This window comes from Mesoplodon mirus, assembly GCF_964341445.2.
Source record: "Mesoplodon mirus genome assembly, chromosome: 5".
Classification (NCBI taxonomy): Eukaryota; Metazoa; Chordata; class Mammalia; order Artiodactyla; family Ziphiidae; genus Mesoplodon; species Mesoplodon mirus.
Genome location: NC_138980.1, coordinates 82833900 through 82850081, shown reverse-complemented (window position 1 = coordinate 82850081; position 16182 = coordinate 82833900). Strand labels below are relative to the sequence as shown.

Below are 16182 nucleotides of genomic sequence, written 5' to 3'. Positions count from 1 at the left end.
ATGGATTCATTTGGACCACCTGTCACATCGTCTTGGACCCATACATTTCTGACTCTTAAATCCAATGGGTAAATAGGTGAGCCAAGCCAGACAAAAATATATATGGCAGGCTACTAGCAGGCTGTTGTGGAAGGATCGTATAAAAAGCATATTAAAAGCTTGATCAGCAATCTGTAGCTCAAGGATTTTATGATTACATAATCCTGGTTTACATTACACTCTGAGACCTTAATAACCTGTTTCAACCAATCCTGAAATTGTTTGGGGGGTCTTCTGCCATAGGAACACTACTTCTTAGTCCTTGAAAGCCCTACTGTACATAACACTTCCTCATGGGGTTGTTATGAAGCTTAAATGAGACATGGGATGTAGTAACATCTGGCATGGTACCTGCTGGTTTTGTAAAGATGAGTATTTAAATGCTTATATAAAGCTTTAACAAAAAATGTGCCTGGCAATATGCCAAAAAGAGGATAAAAAATAATTTTTTTAAAGTACTTTCTCTAGAATCTAGGGGTGAGGCAGATAAATACATGGCACAATACCGTGTGATAGTCACAAGAGGCTTAAGGGAACTTACAAACCAGGCTCGGAACTGAGACAGCATGGAGCCCACAGAGCTGTTTGGTTACATCTGGAGGTGCTGGCCAGTGGAAGAAAAGAGAAAGGCTAGTCTGGTTATAGGGCACAGCCTATTCTGAGGCATGGCGCTCTGACAGGCGGACACATCCTGGAGCTGCAAATGTGTGGTGAGGAGGTGGGGTCTTCACCTGAGGCTACTGTAGAGGGCTTTGCAGGGTCCACATCAGGCAAGCTCTTAAAGCAAAGGTCCTGATTATTCCTCTTTTGCATGACTAAGGTCTCATCATAAACTTCAGAGTTTCAAGTTGAAATGCCCCCTGGCCTCAAGGGCAAACTGACGTAGTCACAGCTGTTTACTTGCAGCCCAAGAAACTTGCTATACAAGTCACCTTCAAGTTTCTGTTCTGCCCTGTGCTCTAACCTAAGGAAGAAACTCGGAGTTTGCAAATGTAACCTGATAACCAAATTTCCTCATTGGAACACTTCATATTTTAGGTATTTTCAGGTTATTATGTTCTGGCCTGAGGGGCAGATTCCAACCCTCACCTTTCTTTCTTCCCTTTACCCCCCGTCTTCTATTTTTATCTTGTAGTTTAAAAGCCCTATACAGGCAGGATTTTAGAACTGGAGCACCGGAATGTTTGTCTCAGTGAGCAGCCGACTTTCAGGCTCTGTATTATAGCATCATTCCCAGGTTCGACGGCTAACTCAGAAGGAGACGCTGACCCTGGAATCGAAGGGAAACAGTTAAGTCTTGGTAGAAGTAGTGCAGGGTTCGCTGCTGTTCGTGCCAGCCGAGTGTTAAGGCGAAAATTAAACCAATCAAAAGCAAAATGAAGAGGCTCCATGCTTTTCTACTCCTTGCTGTCTGGCGATCTGTTAAGGGTGGTGTCTTGCAAATTGCAAGCCTAGCGCACGCTCGAGCCTCAGGGCAGGGAGCGTCGGGGTGCGGCCCTGTCCCCGGCGCGGTGGCGCGCACACCCCTTTTCTGCAGACTCACAGGTTTCCAGGCCCCGCCTCCTCCGGGCCCAGCTGATCTCTGCCGCCCTTTGGGCCTGAAACCCAGGAGCCCAGAGCCCCGCGCACTCGGCTCCCGGCCCCCGGCTCCGGCCCCGGGCCCGCCCAGAGAGCGGCGGGCTACAGAGTCCCCACGCCCTCGGCTGCCGGCCCTCGGCTGCCGGCCCTCGGCTCCCGCCCCTGCCCCGCTCCGCGCACTCTCTGGGTCCCGTGGGCTCCGGGAAGCGGGGTGGGGCGGCTGGGCCGGGGGCGGGGCGGCGGCCGCGGCCGTGAGCCCGCCCCCCGCTCGCCCTCCGCTGGCCGGCTGGCGCGACCATGGAGGTCTACATCCCGTCCTTTCGCTATGAGGAGAGTGACCTGGAGCGGGGATACACGGTAGGCGCCGGCCGCGGCGGGACAGGGCCCCGCGAGCCAGGCCTGCGGCTGCTGAGTCCGGAAGGTTCCTCCGGCAGCCGCCGCCCCTGCGCGGGGTTGAGGGGTGGGGTCCCTTCGCTCCCCTCCCTTTCCCTCCCCTCCTCGGGCCCACTGAGAAGGCTGCGCCCCAGCGCGGTTGTCACGGAAACAGGATCCCCCTCCCTGGCGCGGCGGCGGGCGCTCGGGGTGCCCCGGTTTGGTCCCTTCCCCCTCCCCGCCCGGCTCCCGGCCTCCGGCTAGGAGCGCCGGGAGTCGTGTCCTCGGACGCGGCGCTCGCCATTCTCCCCGCCGCCAGCCCTCTGGAGCCCGGGATGGGCTGCGTTCGTTTCTGGCACAGCTGCTCCTCTGTCCAGACAGAAGTGTCTTTGCGGGCGGGTTGATGTTGGTTTCCAAGTTACGTAGGGATTCATTCAGATGGAAAATACGCTAATTAAAAAAAATCATCATTTGTAGAATTTATTAGCCAAAGCAAACACATGTGTTGCTTTTAGATGATTCCCAGTCTTTTTCTAGTTATGCAGTGCCATGAAATGGCAAAAATCAGGTACTCACTGAGCACCTGTTCCATACTTAGGACTGTGGTCTCTGAAGAATGAGAAACAGGATCCCTGCTTTCAAGAGTGGAGGAGTGGCAGGGAGGGCAGAGACCAGGGCCTGGAACCTTCGGGTAATAAGTTTAGTAAATGAACTGTAGGTAGTTGATTTCCCAGCGAACTTAGACATCTTCATCTAGACAGTCATTGCTAGAGGGAGAAATGCCTCAGCCTGGGATAGACCTTGGAAAATTTTATTTCCATTTAAAGAACAGGTAGGCTTTGGGGAAAATTGCACAGGGCACGCTAAAGGATTGTTATTTTATTCACTTATTCACTTGTTATTTAATTCACCCACTTGCTAAACTCCAGTTACATTAGTTTGGCAGAGAAGTATTTTAATCTCTCTCTTCTCTAAAGATTATTGGGTTTTGGTGACAACTTATTTGGAACCTTGTGTTTTTATAGCGAGGATTAAATCACCCTCTCAAAGGAATTTTTAGAATTAAGAGTAGTGATTAAAAAAAAAAAGTCCAAGGAGTATGTGGGTTTCTAGAATTACGTAGACTACTGGGTCCATGTATCCCAAAACAAGTTCTCAAAGTGCCTTCCCTTGGGGGGAGGGGGGACTTCAACCAAGGAAGAGCTGAGCTCCCTGGCCGTTATTTATATAAATAAATGAGTTATGAAATTGATTAAATATACTGTATCTTACTTCAAAAAAAGGGGTGGAGGAATGACCTTAAATTTGAACCTATTCAAGTCTTTTTCCTTAAGCCTAAAACCTTGGTTGTCTTTCCTTCTTTCAGGTGTCTCACCTCTCCCATCAGCATCAACAGTCATGGAGGGCTTTCCATCTCTAGGGCATTCTTTTAGCACCTGGAGATAAACAGGCTGCTTGTCAGGGGCCTTGGTCTCAGTAGTCCAAGCTAAAAGTTAATTACCTCCCCCAATAAGCACTTAGGTGGATCAAAATGATTGGTTTTTTCTATTAGAGTACCTGTGTTTTAACCCAAGTTTTCCTATTTCTTTTTATTACTTGTGTTATGGCCAGCCATATGCCACACTCCAGGTTTTGAATTAAACTGATTTGGAAGGAGCCTTTTTCTTGGTAAACTTGGTAGGTAGAAGATTGCTTATGTGAGGAGAGTTTGTGTGCTTTTTGAAAATTTACTTTAAAAAAATCCGAATTTATGTACGTTGGTAACCATTTGTTAAGATACTTCTGCAAGTGATTTTTTTCCTTTGTGAGTTTGTGAAGCAGATACTTTCTACCCTTGGCCAGAAGTTTTGGAATTGTACAGCAGTTTATTCATTCAGCAAACATTAACCGAGTGCCTGCTATGTGTCTGTATTCTGGGTGCCGGGAAGGTAGCATCGAATAATATTTCATCTTTTTAGAAAAACCCAAAATTTAAAAATATCATCTCAGTTCCCTAAACAAGAAACTGGTAAAATAATGTATACGTTAGTGTAAAAAGTACCTTTCTACTTTAGTGATTGTGTTTCAAATTTAAGAAATATTAAACTGCATTCTAACAAATTCAGTGATAGGAAATGTAAAGTACAGGATGATTTTTCCTCCTTCTTGTCCCATGCCCTTAGGGATAACACATAGGGGTGCTTTCTTAGAGACTTTCCCGCCTATGCTATGAAAACATGTTTCTTTCTTTTTTAGAATAAATAGCAGGATTTCACTATAACTGTCATTGTACAGCTTATGGATATCTTTCTGTGCCAATATGGATAGGTCTGTCTCCTTCTTACTGGTAGCAAAGGGATCTTCCGCAGAAGGAATGCACCATAATTTGTTAACACAGATCTCTGTTGGTGGCCATTGACATTTGCTTCTAGTTTTTGGCAACTATGCCAAATGTTGAAATAAGATATCCCTGTACATGCTTTTTATGCCTACTACTAGGCTTGCTGTAGAACATTAACTAGAAGTGGTACTTCTGGGCCTTCTAAGTTTTTATCAGTATTGCTCAATTGTTATTCAAAAAGCTTATACGAAGTTATGCTTTATGTATGAAGTAATTTACCTTTGAAGAGTGAATATTTGCCCTTTGAACATTTAAACATTACCGTGGGCCTGCACTGTGTTAGGTGGGGAATTGAAAGGTGGAAGTATGTTGTTGCTGTCCTTAGGGACCCTCAGCCCGTGCAGCAGGGGTCAGGGGGGGAAGGGTTAGAGCGTTCTGATGTCAGCTGGAGTCCTGAGGAGGAACAGGGCCGTTCAGCTCTGCCTTAGGGTGATGTGCTCTGGGTGGGGGGGAAGGGGTGCTCAGGAATGCTGACATTTGAAATCTGAAGAGAATTTTGCTGGGATTGTGAATTCCAAAAAGAGGAAGTGCGGGGCAAAATTTCATCTCAGGAAAAAGGCGTGTTAAACGCCCAGATTCACCAAAAAGCAAACCACACCAAACAAAAAAAGGGCCACTTCTAAATCATTTTAGTTTACAAAGAAGCAGGAAAGGATATTGTAACAAAATGCAGGTGAACCCTTCCCACCCTACCCCTACCCCCCATAGTGTATTTGTTTAATATCTGTTCCCCTGCTAGGCTGTAAGCTCCTTGAGGCTAGGACAGTGTCACTCGCCACTGCTGTTTCCTTGTACAGGGCTTGTCACATAGTGAAAATTCACTACATGTGTGCTGAATAAATAATGAATGAGTCTTCTAATAGAAGAAAGTCAGAAGCACAGTGATCCTGAGGTGTGAAGCAGCTCAGTGAGTTGGACTGGGGTTGTGCAGTGATTCCTGACAGAGGGAGGTGTGGAGAGACCAGATGGCTAGCCTTGAGAGCTCTAAAGGGGTATGGACTTCAGCTTCAGACAGTGGGAAGTCGCTGGAGTTTTAAGGAAGGAAGTAACATGATTAGCTTTGCATTTAGAAAGATGACCCTGGAGCATTAATCATATAGGAGATGCAGAATGACCAGAAATGACAGAATGAGGGCTGAACTAAGGCAACTGGGAAAGGAAAGGGGAGGACTTACAGGAATCTCCAGGGTCTGGTGACCAGATGTGAGGCAACAGGGTGACTCCCATGAGTATTGGGTGCCAGTGACAAAAAAAAAAAAACTGACATGTGGGCAGTTTCATTTGGGGGCCTGCTGAGTTTTTTGTGGCAGATGAGGCCATTTCATTTTGGAGTTCAGGATACATAGAGAGGTCTGGGTGAGGGGTGTGAGGCAGGAAGAGAAAGAGCAGTAGGTGCTTTATAAGAAGGAAAGTGCTAGATATGGCTCACTGGCCTTGTCAGGTGGGGATGGAGAACAGTCCACTGGACATGAAAGGAAGCAGGTCCTGGGTGCCAGTATAGGTTAGTATTTATATTTTCCATTTTCAGATAACGTGGTTGGTAAAAACAAAACAAAACTAGAATTACCATTCATGTAACACCATAAAAGTTGGAAGGTATTAGATTTCATTTTCCATAGCTATAAAAATCGAGGCATTCAATTAGATAGATTTTCAAGTCCATATTTTTTTTTTTTTTGCGGTACGCGGGCCTCTCACTGCTGTGGCCTCTCCCGTTGCGGAGCACAGGCTCCGTACGCGCAGGCTCAGCGGCCATGGCTCACGGGCCCAGCCGCTCCGCGGCATGTGGGATCTTCCCGGACCGGGACATGAACCCATGTCCCCTGCATCGGCAGGCGGACTTTCAATTACTGCGCCACCGGGGAAGCCCTTCAAGTCCATTTTAACTGTATGTGTGTGACTGTGTTGTGTTTATACAAATATGTCTTTTTCTTGAGATCTGGACTCTTTCACTGATTTACTTTATATCATGCTTTTCAATAGATAAGGCAGCTCCATATATACACGATCATAATATTGAGATATGCAGGGATAATTATCAGTTTAATATTTTCTGGATTAAAATACACAAATAGAACAATATAATGAACCACCATTTACCCATTACTCACCTTCAATATTTTACAATACTTATTTCGTTCACCACCCTTCATTCTTCCATTAAAAAAAAAATTCTGGAGTATTTTAAAGCAAATCCAAAATAAAATTTCACCTGTAAACATTTTACTGTGAATATCTGACAGGCAAAGACTTTTTAAAGAAACATAACCAAAATGTAAATACTACCACAAGGTTAGCAAAACCTTAATATCATCCCAATTCTTAGTTGTTTTTGTTGTTTTTAACATAACCGTAGTGCACATATTGCCTTGGAATTAACAGTGGTCTGTGGGAAATATTATTATTGCCATTTTATATTTGTGAGAATGACACTGGTAAGATCAAGGGGGCCTGGCCACTTCCACTTTCTGTTTACTTTCATCCTCAGAGTAGCTTCCACCTGGTGACGAAATGGTAACATATTGCAGATTTAAAAAAAAAATCATATTCTACAAAATCCAGAGGAAGAGAGGGTGTTTCTTCAGAGCAAGGACACTTTTCTTCCTTCATATCTCATTATCCCTGGTTAGTTCCTCAACCAATGCAGTTGCCAGAGGAATTCTGTGTGCTGATTGGCTGCCTTCACCATGATTCGTGTAATCACTGTGGCAAGGATAAGTTAACCAGATGGAGTGAGAATAGTTAGGGGGCATCCCTGGAGCTAGGAATGCGGTCAGTCCGTTCCTGCCACCTAACCCTGTAGACACCGCAGTGGGAGAAGTTCAGAAGGATAGCAAGACCACAGTGCCCACAACGATTATCTTCCCTTTATAAACATGATACAGGAGGCCTTTGTGTAACAAGGACGTAGCTGGCACAGTGCCTCACACGTGGTAAACTCACATCATAGGCGAACATTAAACGTGTGTTGAGTGATTAAGTCAAGCATGTGTAAGATACGTTCCTTACCCTTAAAGACAAGAAATACAGTTTGAAAATATTCTTGAACATAAACAGAATGCTACATTCACTTGAAAATCAAACATTTTACAAGAGGATTGAATTTTGAAGATACGGTGCTTAGAAATTGATCTATTCTTTTAAAATAAACTTTTGATTTTAAAATAATTTTAGATTTGCAGAAAAGTTGCAAAATTAGTACCAACAGTTCCGTGTACCCCTCACCCAGTTCCGCTGTTACCATCATCCGTTACCATAGTAATGTCAAAATAAGGAAACTAGCATTGGTAACTTGTTATTAACTAAGCTCCAGACTTTTTGGATTTCACCAATTTTTCCACTAACGTGCTTTTTCTGTTCCAGGATCTCATCCAGGGTACCACATTGTATTTAGTTTCATCTGCTTTGATGTGATACTAAGTAGTCCAAGTTGTAGTACACTGTCTCTCAAAAATGAGACAGGCATGTTATTAGATATGAACCTGTACAGATTAAATCAAATTTTGATTATTTCAGATGCTTCCTTGGAAAGTTTTGCCACTTGGCAAAACCCTATTTATAATATTATACCAGTTTATGACAGAAGCTGACACAGCCTCACAATGAAAAGCACAGGCTGTGGATGGACTCGTGCTGTCTGCCTCAAATCTTGCCTGCAGCATTTAGCCTGAAGCCAGACTTTGGGCAAGCTACTTAATCTTCCTGTGTCTTATTTTCCTCATCTGTAAAAGAGGATACTAGTACAGACATACCTCAGAGATATTTCGAGTTCAGTTCCAGACCACTGCTTATTGCAATAAAGAGAGTCACACAAATTTTTTGGTTTCCCAGAGCTATAAAAGTTATGTTTACACTATACTGTAGTCTATTAAGTGAGCAGTCTCATTATGTCTAAAAAAAAAATATTTATATAGCTTAATTAAAAAATACCTTATTGGGGCTTCCCTGGTGGTGCAGTGGTTGAGAGTCCGCCTGCCGATGCAGGGGACATGGGTTCGTGCCCTGGTCCGGGAGGATCCCACATGCCGCGGAGCGGCTGGGCCTGTGAGCCATGGCTGCTGAGTCTGCGTGTCCGGAGCCTGTGCTCCACAACGGGAGAGGCCACAACAGTGAGAGGCCCGTGTACTGCAAAAAAAAAATAAAAGAAAAAGAAAAAGAAAAAAACCTTACTGCTAAAAGATGCTAACCATCATCAGAGCCTTCAGTGAGTCGTAATCTTTATGCTGGCTGAGAGTCTTGCCTTGACGTTGATGTCTGCTGACTGATCAGGGTGATAGTTGCCGAAGGTTGTGGTGCTGTGGCTATTTCTTAAAATAAGACAACGGTGAAATTTGCTGCACTGATGGATTCTTCCTTTCATGAATGGTTTCTCTGCAGCATGCAATGCTGTTTGATAGCATTTTACCCACAGAACTTCTTTCAAAATTGGAGTCAGTCCTCTCACACCCTGTTGCTGCTTTATCATCTCACTTTATGTTATATTCTAAATCCGTTGTTGTCATTTCAACAGTCTTCACCAGTAGATTCCATCTCAAGAAACCACTTTCTTTGCTCATAAGAAGCAACTCCTCATCCACTGACGTTTCATCATGAGATTGCAGCAATTCAGTTGCATCTTCAGGCTCCACTTCTAGTTCTAGTTCTCTTGCTGTTTCTAACACAACTGCAGTGAACTCCTCCACTGAAGTCTTGGACCTCTCAAAGTCATCCATGAAGGGTTGGAATCAACTTCTTCCAAACATCTGGTAATGTTGCTATTTTGACCTCTTCCCATGAATCATGAATGTCCTTAATGGCATGTAGAATGGTGAATCCGTTCCAGAAGGTTTTCAATTTACTTTGCCCTGATACATCAGAGGAATCACCATCTGTGGCAGCTATAGCCTTCTAAAATGTATTTCTTAAGAAATAAGACTTGAAATTTGAAACTACTCCTTAATCCGTGGCACAGGCTATGGACAGATGTTGTCTTAGCAGGCATGAAAACAATATGAATCTCGTTGTACATCTTCATCAGAGCTTTTGGGTGACCAGGTGCATTGTCAATGACTAGTCATATTTTGAAGGGAGTTTTTTTTTCTGAGCAGTAGGTCTCAACAGTGGGCTTAAAATATTCAGTAAGCCATGTTGTCAACAGATGTGCTGTCATCTAGGCTTTGATATTCCATTTAGAGAGCACAGGCAGAGTAGATTTAGCATAATTCTTAAGGGCCCTAGGATTTTTGGAATGGTGAATGAGCACTGGCTTTAGCTTCAGTCACCAGCTGCATTAGCCCCTAACAAGAGGGTCAGCCTGTCCTTTGAAGCTTTGAAGCCAGGCATTGACTTCTCTTCTCTAGCTATGAAAAGTCCTAGATGACATCTTCTAAGAAAAGGCTGCTGCATCTACATTGAAAATCTGTTGTGTAGCGTAGCCACCTTCATTCATTATCTTAGCTAGATCTTCTGGATAACTTGTTGCAGATTCTATCTACATCACCACTTGCTGCTTCACCTTGCGCTTTGATGTTATGGAGATGGCTTCTTTCCTTAAACCTCATGAACCAAACTCTGCTAGCTTCAAGCTTTTATTCTGCAGCTGCCTCACCTCTCTCAGCCTTCACAGAATTGAAGAGAGTTAGGGACTTGTTTGAATTAGGCTTTGGCTTAAGAGAATGTTGTGGCTGGTTTGATCTTCTATCCAGACCACTAAATCTTTCTCCATATCAGCAATAAGGCTGTTTCACTTTTTACCATTCATGTGTTCACTGCAGTAGCACTTTTAATTTCCTTCCAGAACTTGTCCATTCACAACTTGGTTAACTGTTTGGTGCAAGAGGTCTAGCTTTTAGCTTATCTTGGCTTTCAGCATGCCTTCCTCACTAAGCTTAATCATTTCTAGTTTTTGATTTAAAGTGAGAGATGTGCGACTCTTCCTTTCATTTGAACACTCAGAGGCCAGTGTAGTGTTATTAATTGGCCTAATTTCAATATTGTTGTGTCTCAGGGAATAGGAAGGCCCAAGGAGAAGGAGAGAGATGGTGAGTGGTCAGTTTGTGGAGCAGTCAGAACACACACAACATTTATCGATTAAATTTGCTGTCTTATATGGACACAGTTTCTGGTGCCCCAAAACAATTACGATAGTAACATCAAAGATCAGTAATCACAAGATCACCATAACAAACATAATAATAATGGAAAAGTTGGAAATATTGCAAGAATTACCAAAATGTTACACAGAGACATGAAGTGAACAAATGCTGTTGGAAAAATGGTGCTAATAGACTTGTTCCACGTAGGGTTGCCACAAACCTTCAATTTGTAAGAAATGCAATATCTGCAAAGTGTAATAAAGGGAAGTGTAATAAAATGAGGTCTGCCTGTAACTACCTTATAGGATGATCTAAGGATGAAGTGAGAGAATCCTTACAAAGTGCAAGGAATGGTGTCTCTAGTTATGTTCGTGATTTATTCATATTATTTCAAGTAGGGACTGCCTTGAAGTTTACTTTTTTTTTTTAAGTTCTGTAATGTGAATTAATAATGTAAACCAAAGTCCAGGATAAATATTTGTGCTATGTAAGATAAACTCTTTGCAGAGACTTTGAAGTACTACAGAAGCAACGATTACATTTAACCAACTTGTATTCTTATTACAACTTTCGTCAGTTCAATTCAGGTTTAGTTTTCTAGCCCTATTTACTACATATTTTTCTCCTTCAAAATCACAGAGACTAGTATGTTTATATAAATGATTGGGATGTATTACAGCGGGCATGGAGATACATATTTCCCACCTTCTCCATTCTCTTCCATCCCCCACTGCATCTCTCCAAAACAAGCAAATCATTGGGCTCATACCTTGTATTCTTATGCTAGTTTTCCAGGTACTCATTCAGGTTTTTAATGCAATTTCCTGTTATTTTGCTTTGTATTTGTCTGTTCAGTTTTAATTTTCAATCGTGGTCTTGCTCACCCTCCCTTTTAAAAGTAATCACTTATTATGGAAAATTTCAACATCTCCAGCACTGCAGAGAATAGTGACCTTTTTACTCAGCTTTTTTTTTTTTTTTAACTTTTAAAAATTTATTTTATTTATTTTTGGCTGCATTGGGTCTTCGTTGATGCGCTGGCTTTCTCTAGTTGCGGCGAGCAGGGGCTACTCTTTGTTGTTGTGCGCGGGCTTCTCATTGCAGTGGCTTCTCTTGCTTCAGAGCACGGGCTCTAGGTGCGCGGGCTTAGTAGCTGGGACAAGTGGGCTCAGTTGTTGTGGCTTGCGGGCTCTAGAGCGCAGGCACAGTAGTTGTGGCACACGGGCTTAGTTGCTCCGAGGCACGCGGGATCTTCGCGGACCAGGGATCGAACCCGTGTCCCCTGCATTGGCAGGCGGATTCTTAACCACTGCGCCACCAGGGAAGCCCTTTACCCAGCTTTAAAAATGATAAACTCATGGCCAGTTTTGTCTCCTATTCTTTCCCACTGCTCCTTGCACAGCCTCCCCAAGATTTCATTTTGAAGGAAACCTCAGACCTATCAGTGAATATTTTCAGTTTGTATGTCTAAAAAATAAAGATTCCCCTTTTAGAAAACAATCACAATATTATTATCAGATTATTTAAAAATAAGCCATAATTCATCAATATTGTAAATATCAATCCATTTTTACATTTCCTTAATTTTCCCATTCATGTTCTTTTTTTTTTTTAATGCAGCTTGTTTGAATTGGGATTGAAACTAGGTCTATTCAATGTGATTGCTTAATATATCTTTTTCAATCTATAGGTTCTTTTTCTACCTCTCTCCCTTGCTTTTTTGTTTTTAACAATTATTTTGTTGTATAAACTGTGACATTTGTCTCATAGAGTTTCCCACACTGGATTTTGCTGATTACATCCTTGTCATTACATCCTTGTCATGTGTAATATAAAAATATTAACACATTTTTCTGTTCCTTACATGGTAAAAAGGTAGAGGCTTGGTCATTTTAAGATTTGATTTGTGATGCTAGCAGCCCTCGAAGAACATTGCCTATTAATATTAATCAATATTAATTAATTAGTATTAATTAATGTTAATTAATAAGGAATCTATTAATTCATTAGTGGTTGCTTAGCATTGATATACTAATTTTATTCTTCTATCTTCATTTATTGGCTTGAATACATGTATAAAGAAGGAACTTTGCCTCATAAATTAGTTACTCTGAAGCTTAGTTTTTATAGGAAAGGCAGGATAAATTCTTGATTCTTTCTCTTATTATTTATTTGTCAACATTATGGATTGGTTGCCTCCAAAGATCACAAACTAAAGGTGATCATAGAGGCTTTCTTTTAAAAATTAGCACTGTTATGAATTTATGTATATTAGCATGTTTTATGTAGTTCAGTCCACTGCCTTTGTCATTCTTATATACTTTTTGTCCCGTCTTTGGTCATTTTCAAGTTTGGCTTTTTCAAGTTGGGTGCTGTGTCTGGTTACCTTTAGTGGGAAATGTTTAGAGACCATGATCTGGGCATGGGGTATATAGGGTCGGCTTGCCGGATCTGTGGGTTTCACACCCATTCAACCAACCTAAACCTTTTCGCAGTTCATGGAATCGGCAGATGCCAAGCACACGGATATGGAGAGCAGACTGTATTTACTGTACAGTGTCCTTTTTTGTAAAGGACTTGAGCATCCACAGAGTTTGGGGCTCCTGGAACTCATCCCCCACAGATTCCAAGGGACGATCACATTTGTGGAGGTCTCTAGATCTTTTCTGTGGTCAAGGAAGGAATTTATTTTCTTATTCACTTGTGTCTTCAACTGTGTCTCCTTTCTCCCACACTGAAAATCTCAGTACAGTTGTCCCTCGTTATCTGTGGCCCATTGATTGGTTCCAGGATCCGCTCTGCATACCAAAATCCCAGGATGCTCAAGTCCCGTGATCAGCCCTCCACATCCGTGGGATCTGCATCTCTGATAACACCAACTAGCTACCCAGTCTCATTTTATTTTGTATTCATAGGGATTTTTTAAAAATTAATTTTGTTTTGTACTTGTGTAAAGTATCTACTGCATCAGGTTTATCTGTGGAAATCTAACTTCTGTTTATGTCCTATTCACCGTTTCCTTCCTCTGCCATTAATGACCATTAAGAAAAAAAGGTTATGGTTTATCCTTATACTACAAATATATATATACACAAATACAAATATGCTCGTTCCTCTGCTCCTGTTCTTAGATTAAACAGTAACACATTAAAACATTTTCTTCCACCTGCTTTTTTTTTTTTTTTTTACATAACAGTATATCCTGGAGATGACTACATGGGCATACGCCGAGATGCTGCATTCTTTTCTATAGCTCTTTGCTCTCCATCGTTGGCTGCAGTCAATAGCCTTGTCCATATGTGTTTTTGTATTTTTGTCAGTGTATCTTTAAAATAGATTCCTAGCAGTGGGTTACAAGATCAAAAGGTAAATGCGTATTTAATTTTGCCAGGCATTGTCAAATTCCCTTCCTTGAATTGTGCAATTTTGCACTCCCATAGCAGTTTATGAGAGTTCTGGTTTCCTCACAAGCTTGCCAATTGAGCATGTTGTCAGGCTTTTGGATTTTTGCCAATCTGATCGGTGAAAATGGTATCTGAATGTAGATTCCATGTAGTTTGCTGGCTAAATTCTGATGACTGGATTGGGCATATTTGAAATATTCTGTGTCCCCCTTCTAGTTTCTCCCCCCTTTTTTGAAGGGAGTGTTGTAGGTATTTTAAATATGCTACTGTCCTCTTGTTGATTTTTATTAAAAGCGCAGATTACTCAGGTTTTCACTTAAAAGTTTTTATTCTAAGGAAGAACCAGTATGTGGGTTGAGTCTCACCATCTGCCTTTTCTTAGTTCTTTGAGTTTAGATAAATTTAGGAATTTAGAAATTGTTTTAGAAACCGTGAGCTTCTCTCTCTTATACACCCTCCCCGTTCTCTTCACCTTGCCAGTGGAACTCAGTCTTATTTTCAAAATTACACAAGCCCAGTAGAGCAACAATTCATTCTTGTGGTTATTATGTGCCTCCTTTCTCGCAGGCATTGCACTGGTATTTTGGGTGCAGGGTAGCTGACATGAGAGCCTGTTCTGGAAGTATGAGGGGCAGTTTGCCAGTTTGAGAAAGGGACGAAGATCATTTCAGGTTCAAGGAAGGGCCTTGGGAAGGGTGAGAAGTCTGGGTAGTGGGTAAGTGGTGGGGTGGGACTGGAGTTTGAAGGTTGGGTTGAGTGGTTTAGTGGGACTGTAGATCCCCAGGTAAAATTTTGTCCTGGAAGCTCTACAAGTAATGAGAGTGTTTGTTTGTTTGTTTGTTTTTAAGAGGAGAGAAATATCAGAGGTACAAATGACCAAAAACATATGCCAAGATAGTTAGTCTCACTAGTAATTAAGGAAGGGCAAAGTTGAAACCAAGTTTTTAAAAAATTCGATAGGCAAAGTGAAAAAGATTGATTAAAAACCAGTACTGATGAAAATGAGGGTGAGGGGAGACGGTTCTTTACTGTCTGTTGCTGAGACTTTCCTACTGTTGGTGAGACTATAACTTGGAGAATCTGTTTTGGAGGTCAGTTTGACAATATTTATTAAATAAAATATTTATATAAGCCTTTGACCCAGGCTTCCCACTTTTTGGTCTGTATCCATGAATGCACAGGATATACATGTAAAGTTATTCATTGTAGCGTTGTTGATAATACCAAGAGAAAATGGAAACAGATCACTCATTTGTTAAATAAATATTTAACAAATATTTACTGACTACCTACTGAGTGGCAAGCAGTAATCCACCTGTTTGGGATATAGCAATGAACAAAACAGACAAAGGTCTCTCTTCAAGGAGAGTCAGGTCAACAGTTTCTACCCTCAAGAAGCTTACATTCTAGTTGGATGGGTGGAGAAGGGCAGAAATAAACATGATAATTAAATTGTATAATATCTCAGATAGTGATAAGTGCTGAGTAAAATAAACAAGGGAAGGGGGATAAAGAGTGCCGGGGGGAGCATCAGAGAAGCCCTCCCTGGGAAAGTGACATTGGAACAGAGCCCTGAAGGAGGTGAGGGGTGAGTCATGAGGTTATCTAGGGAACATTGTCTAGGCAGCAGGAACAGTGTGTGCAAAGGGCATGAGATAGGAATGTGCCCAGTGTGTTTTAGATGTTGAAAGGAGTCCAGTGAGGTTGGACTGGAGTCAGAGAATAGGGGGTAATAGGGGATGAGGTCATAGGTAGTGTGATGGGGGCGGATAATGTGAGGTGAGGTGGTGGTTTGGGCAGTGCATAGCCAGTAGGTCTGGGAAGGAGGGATAAGGCTTTTACTCTGACAGAAGGGAAGCAGAGGAATGATTTGATTCACCAAGTATGTATTGATTACTAACCACATGATCAGTGTAGTGGCACTCTTCTAGATGCCGAGGACACAGTAGCAGAGAAAACAGATGGAAATCCCCGTCCTTACATGTTAGTTACATGAGTTAAGTTTGAAAAGAATCAGTCTCATTTCAGTGTGGAAGATAAACTATAGGAGGGTCAGGTACAGGCTGGAAGCTCAGTTAGGAAGCTATTATAGTATCCTACATAAAAGATGATGATGGCTTAGAACAGTTCTGTAGGTGAAAGTGGTGGAAGATAGATGGATTCTGGACAGATTTTGATGATGGAGCCAACAGGATTCACTGATGGATTAGATATGGAGTGTGAGAAAAAATGAGGAACGGGATGACTCCAAGATATTTAGCTTGAGCAAATGGAAGAATGGGGGCACTGTTTACTGAAATGTGGATGAATTTGGGTAGAGCACATTTTGGGGGAA

General features: G+C 42.1%; 1 protein-coding gene across 2 annotated transcripts in view; it reads left to right on the top strand.

Annotated features, from left to right (window-relative positions):
• The first annotated feature begins 1754 nt into the window (after positions 1–1754).
• The window catches only part of SNX24 (sorting nexin 24), a 171136-nt gene continuing 156708 nt past the window's right edge, over positions 1755–16182 (top strand). Inside the window, exon 1 of one of the 2 annotated variants that reach the window (XM_082620953.1) lies at positions 1755–1974. In XM_082620953.1, the coding sequence (XP_082477079.1) occupies positions 1915–1974 (60 nt within the window). In that variant the 5' untranslated portion in view covers positions 1755–1914. The remainder of the gene's footprint in view (positions 1975–16182) is intronic. The other variant, XM_082620952.1, reaches the window with a different exon arrangement.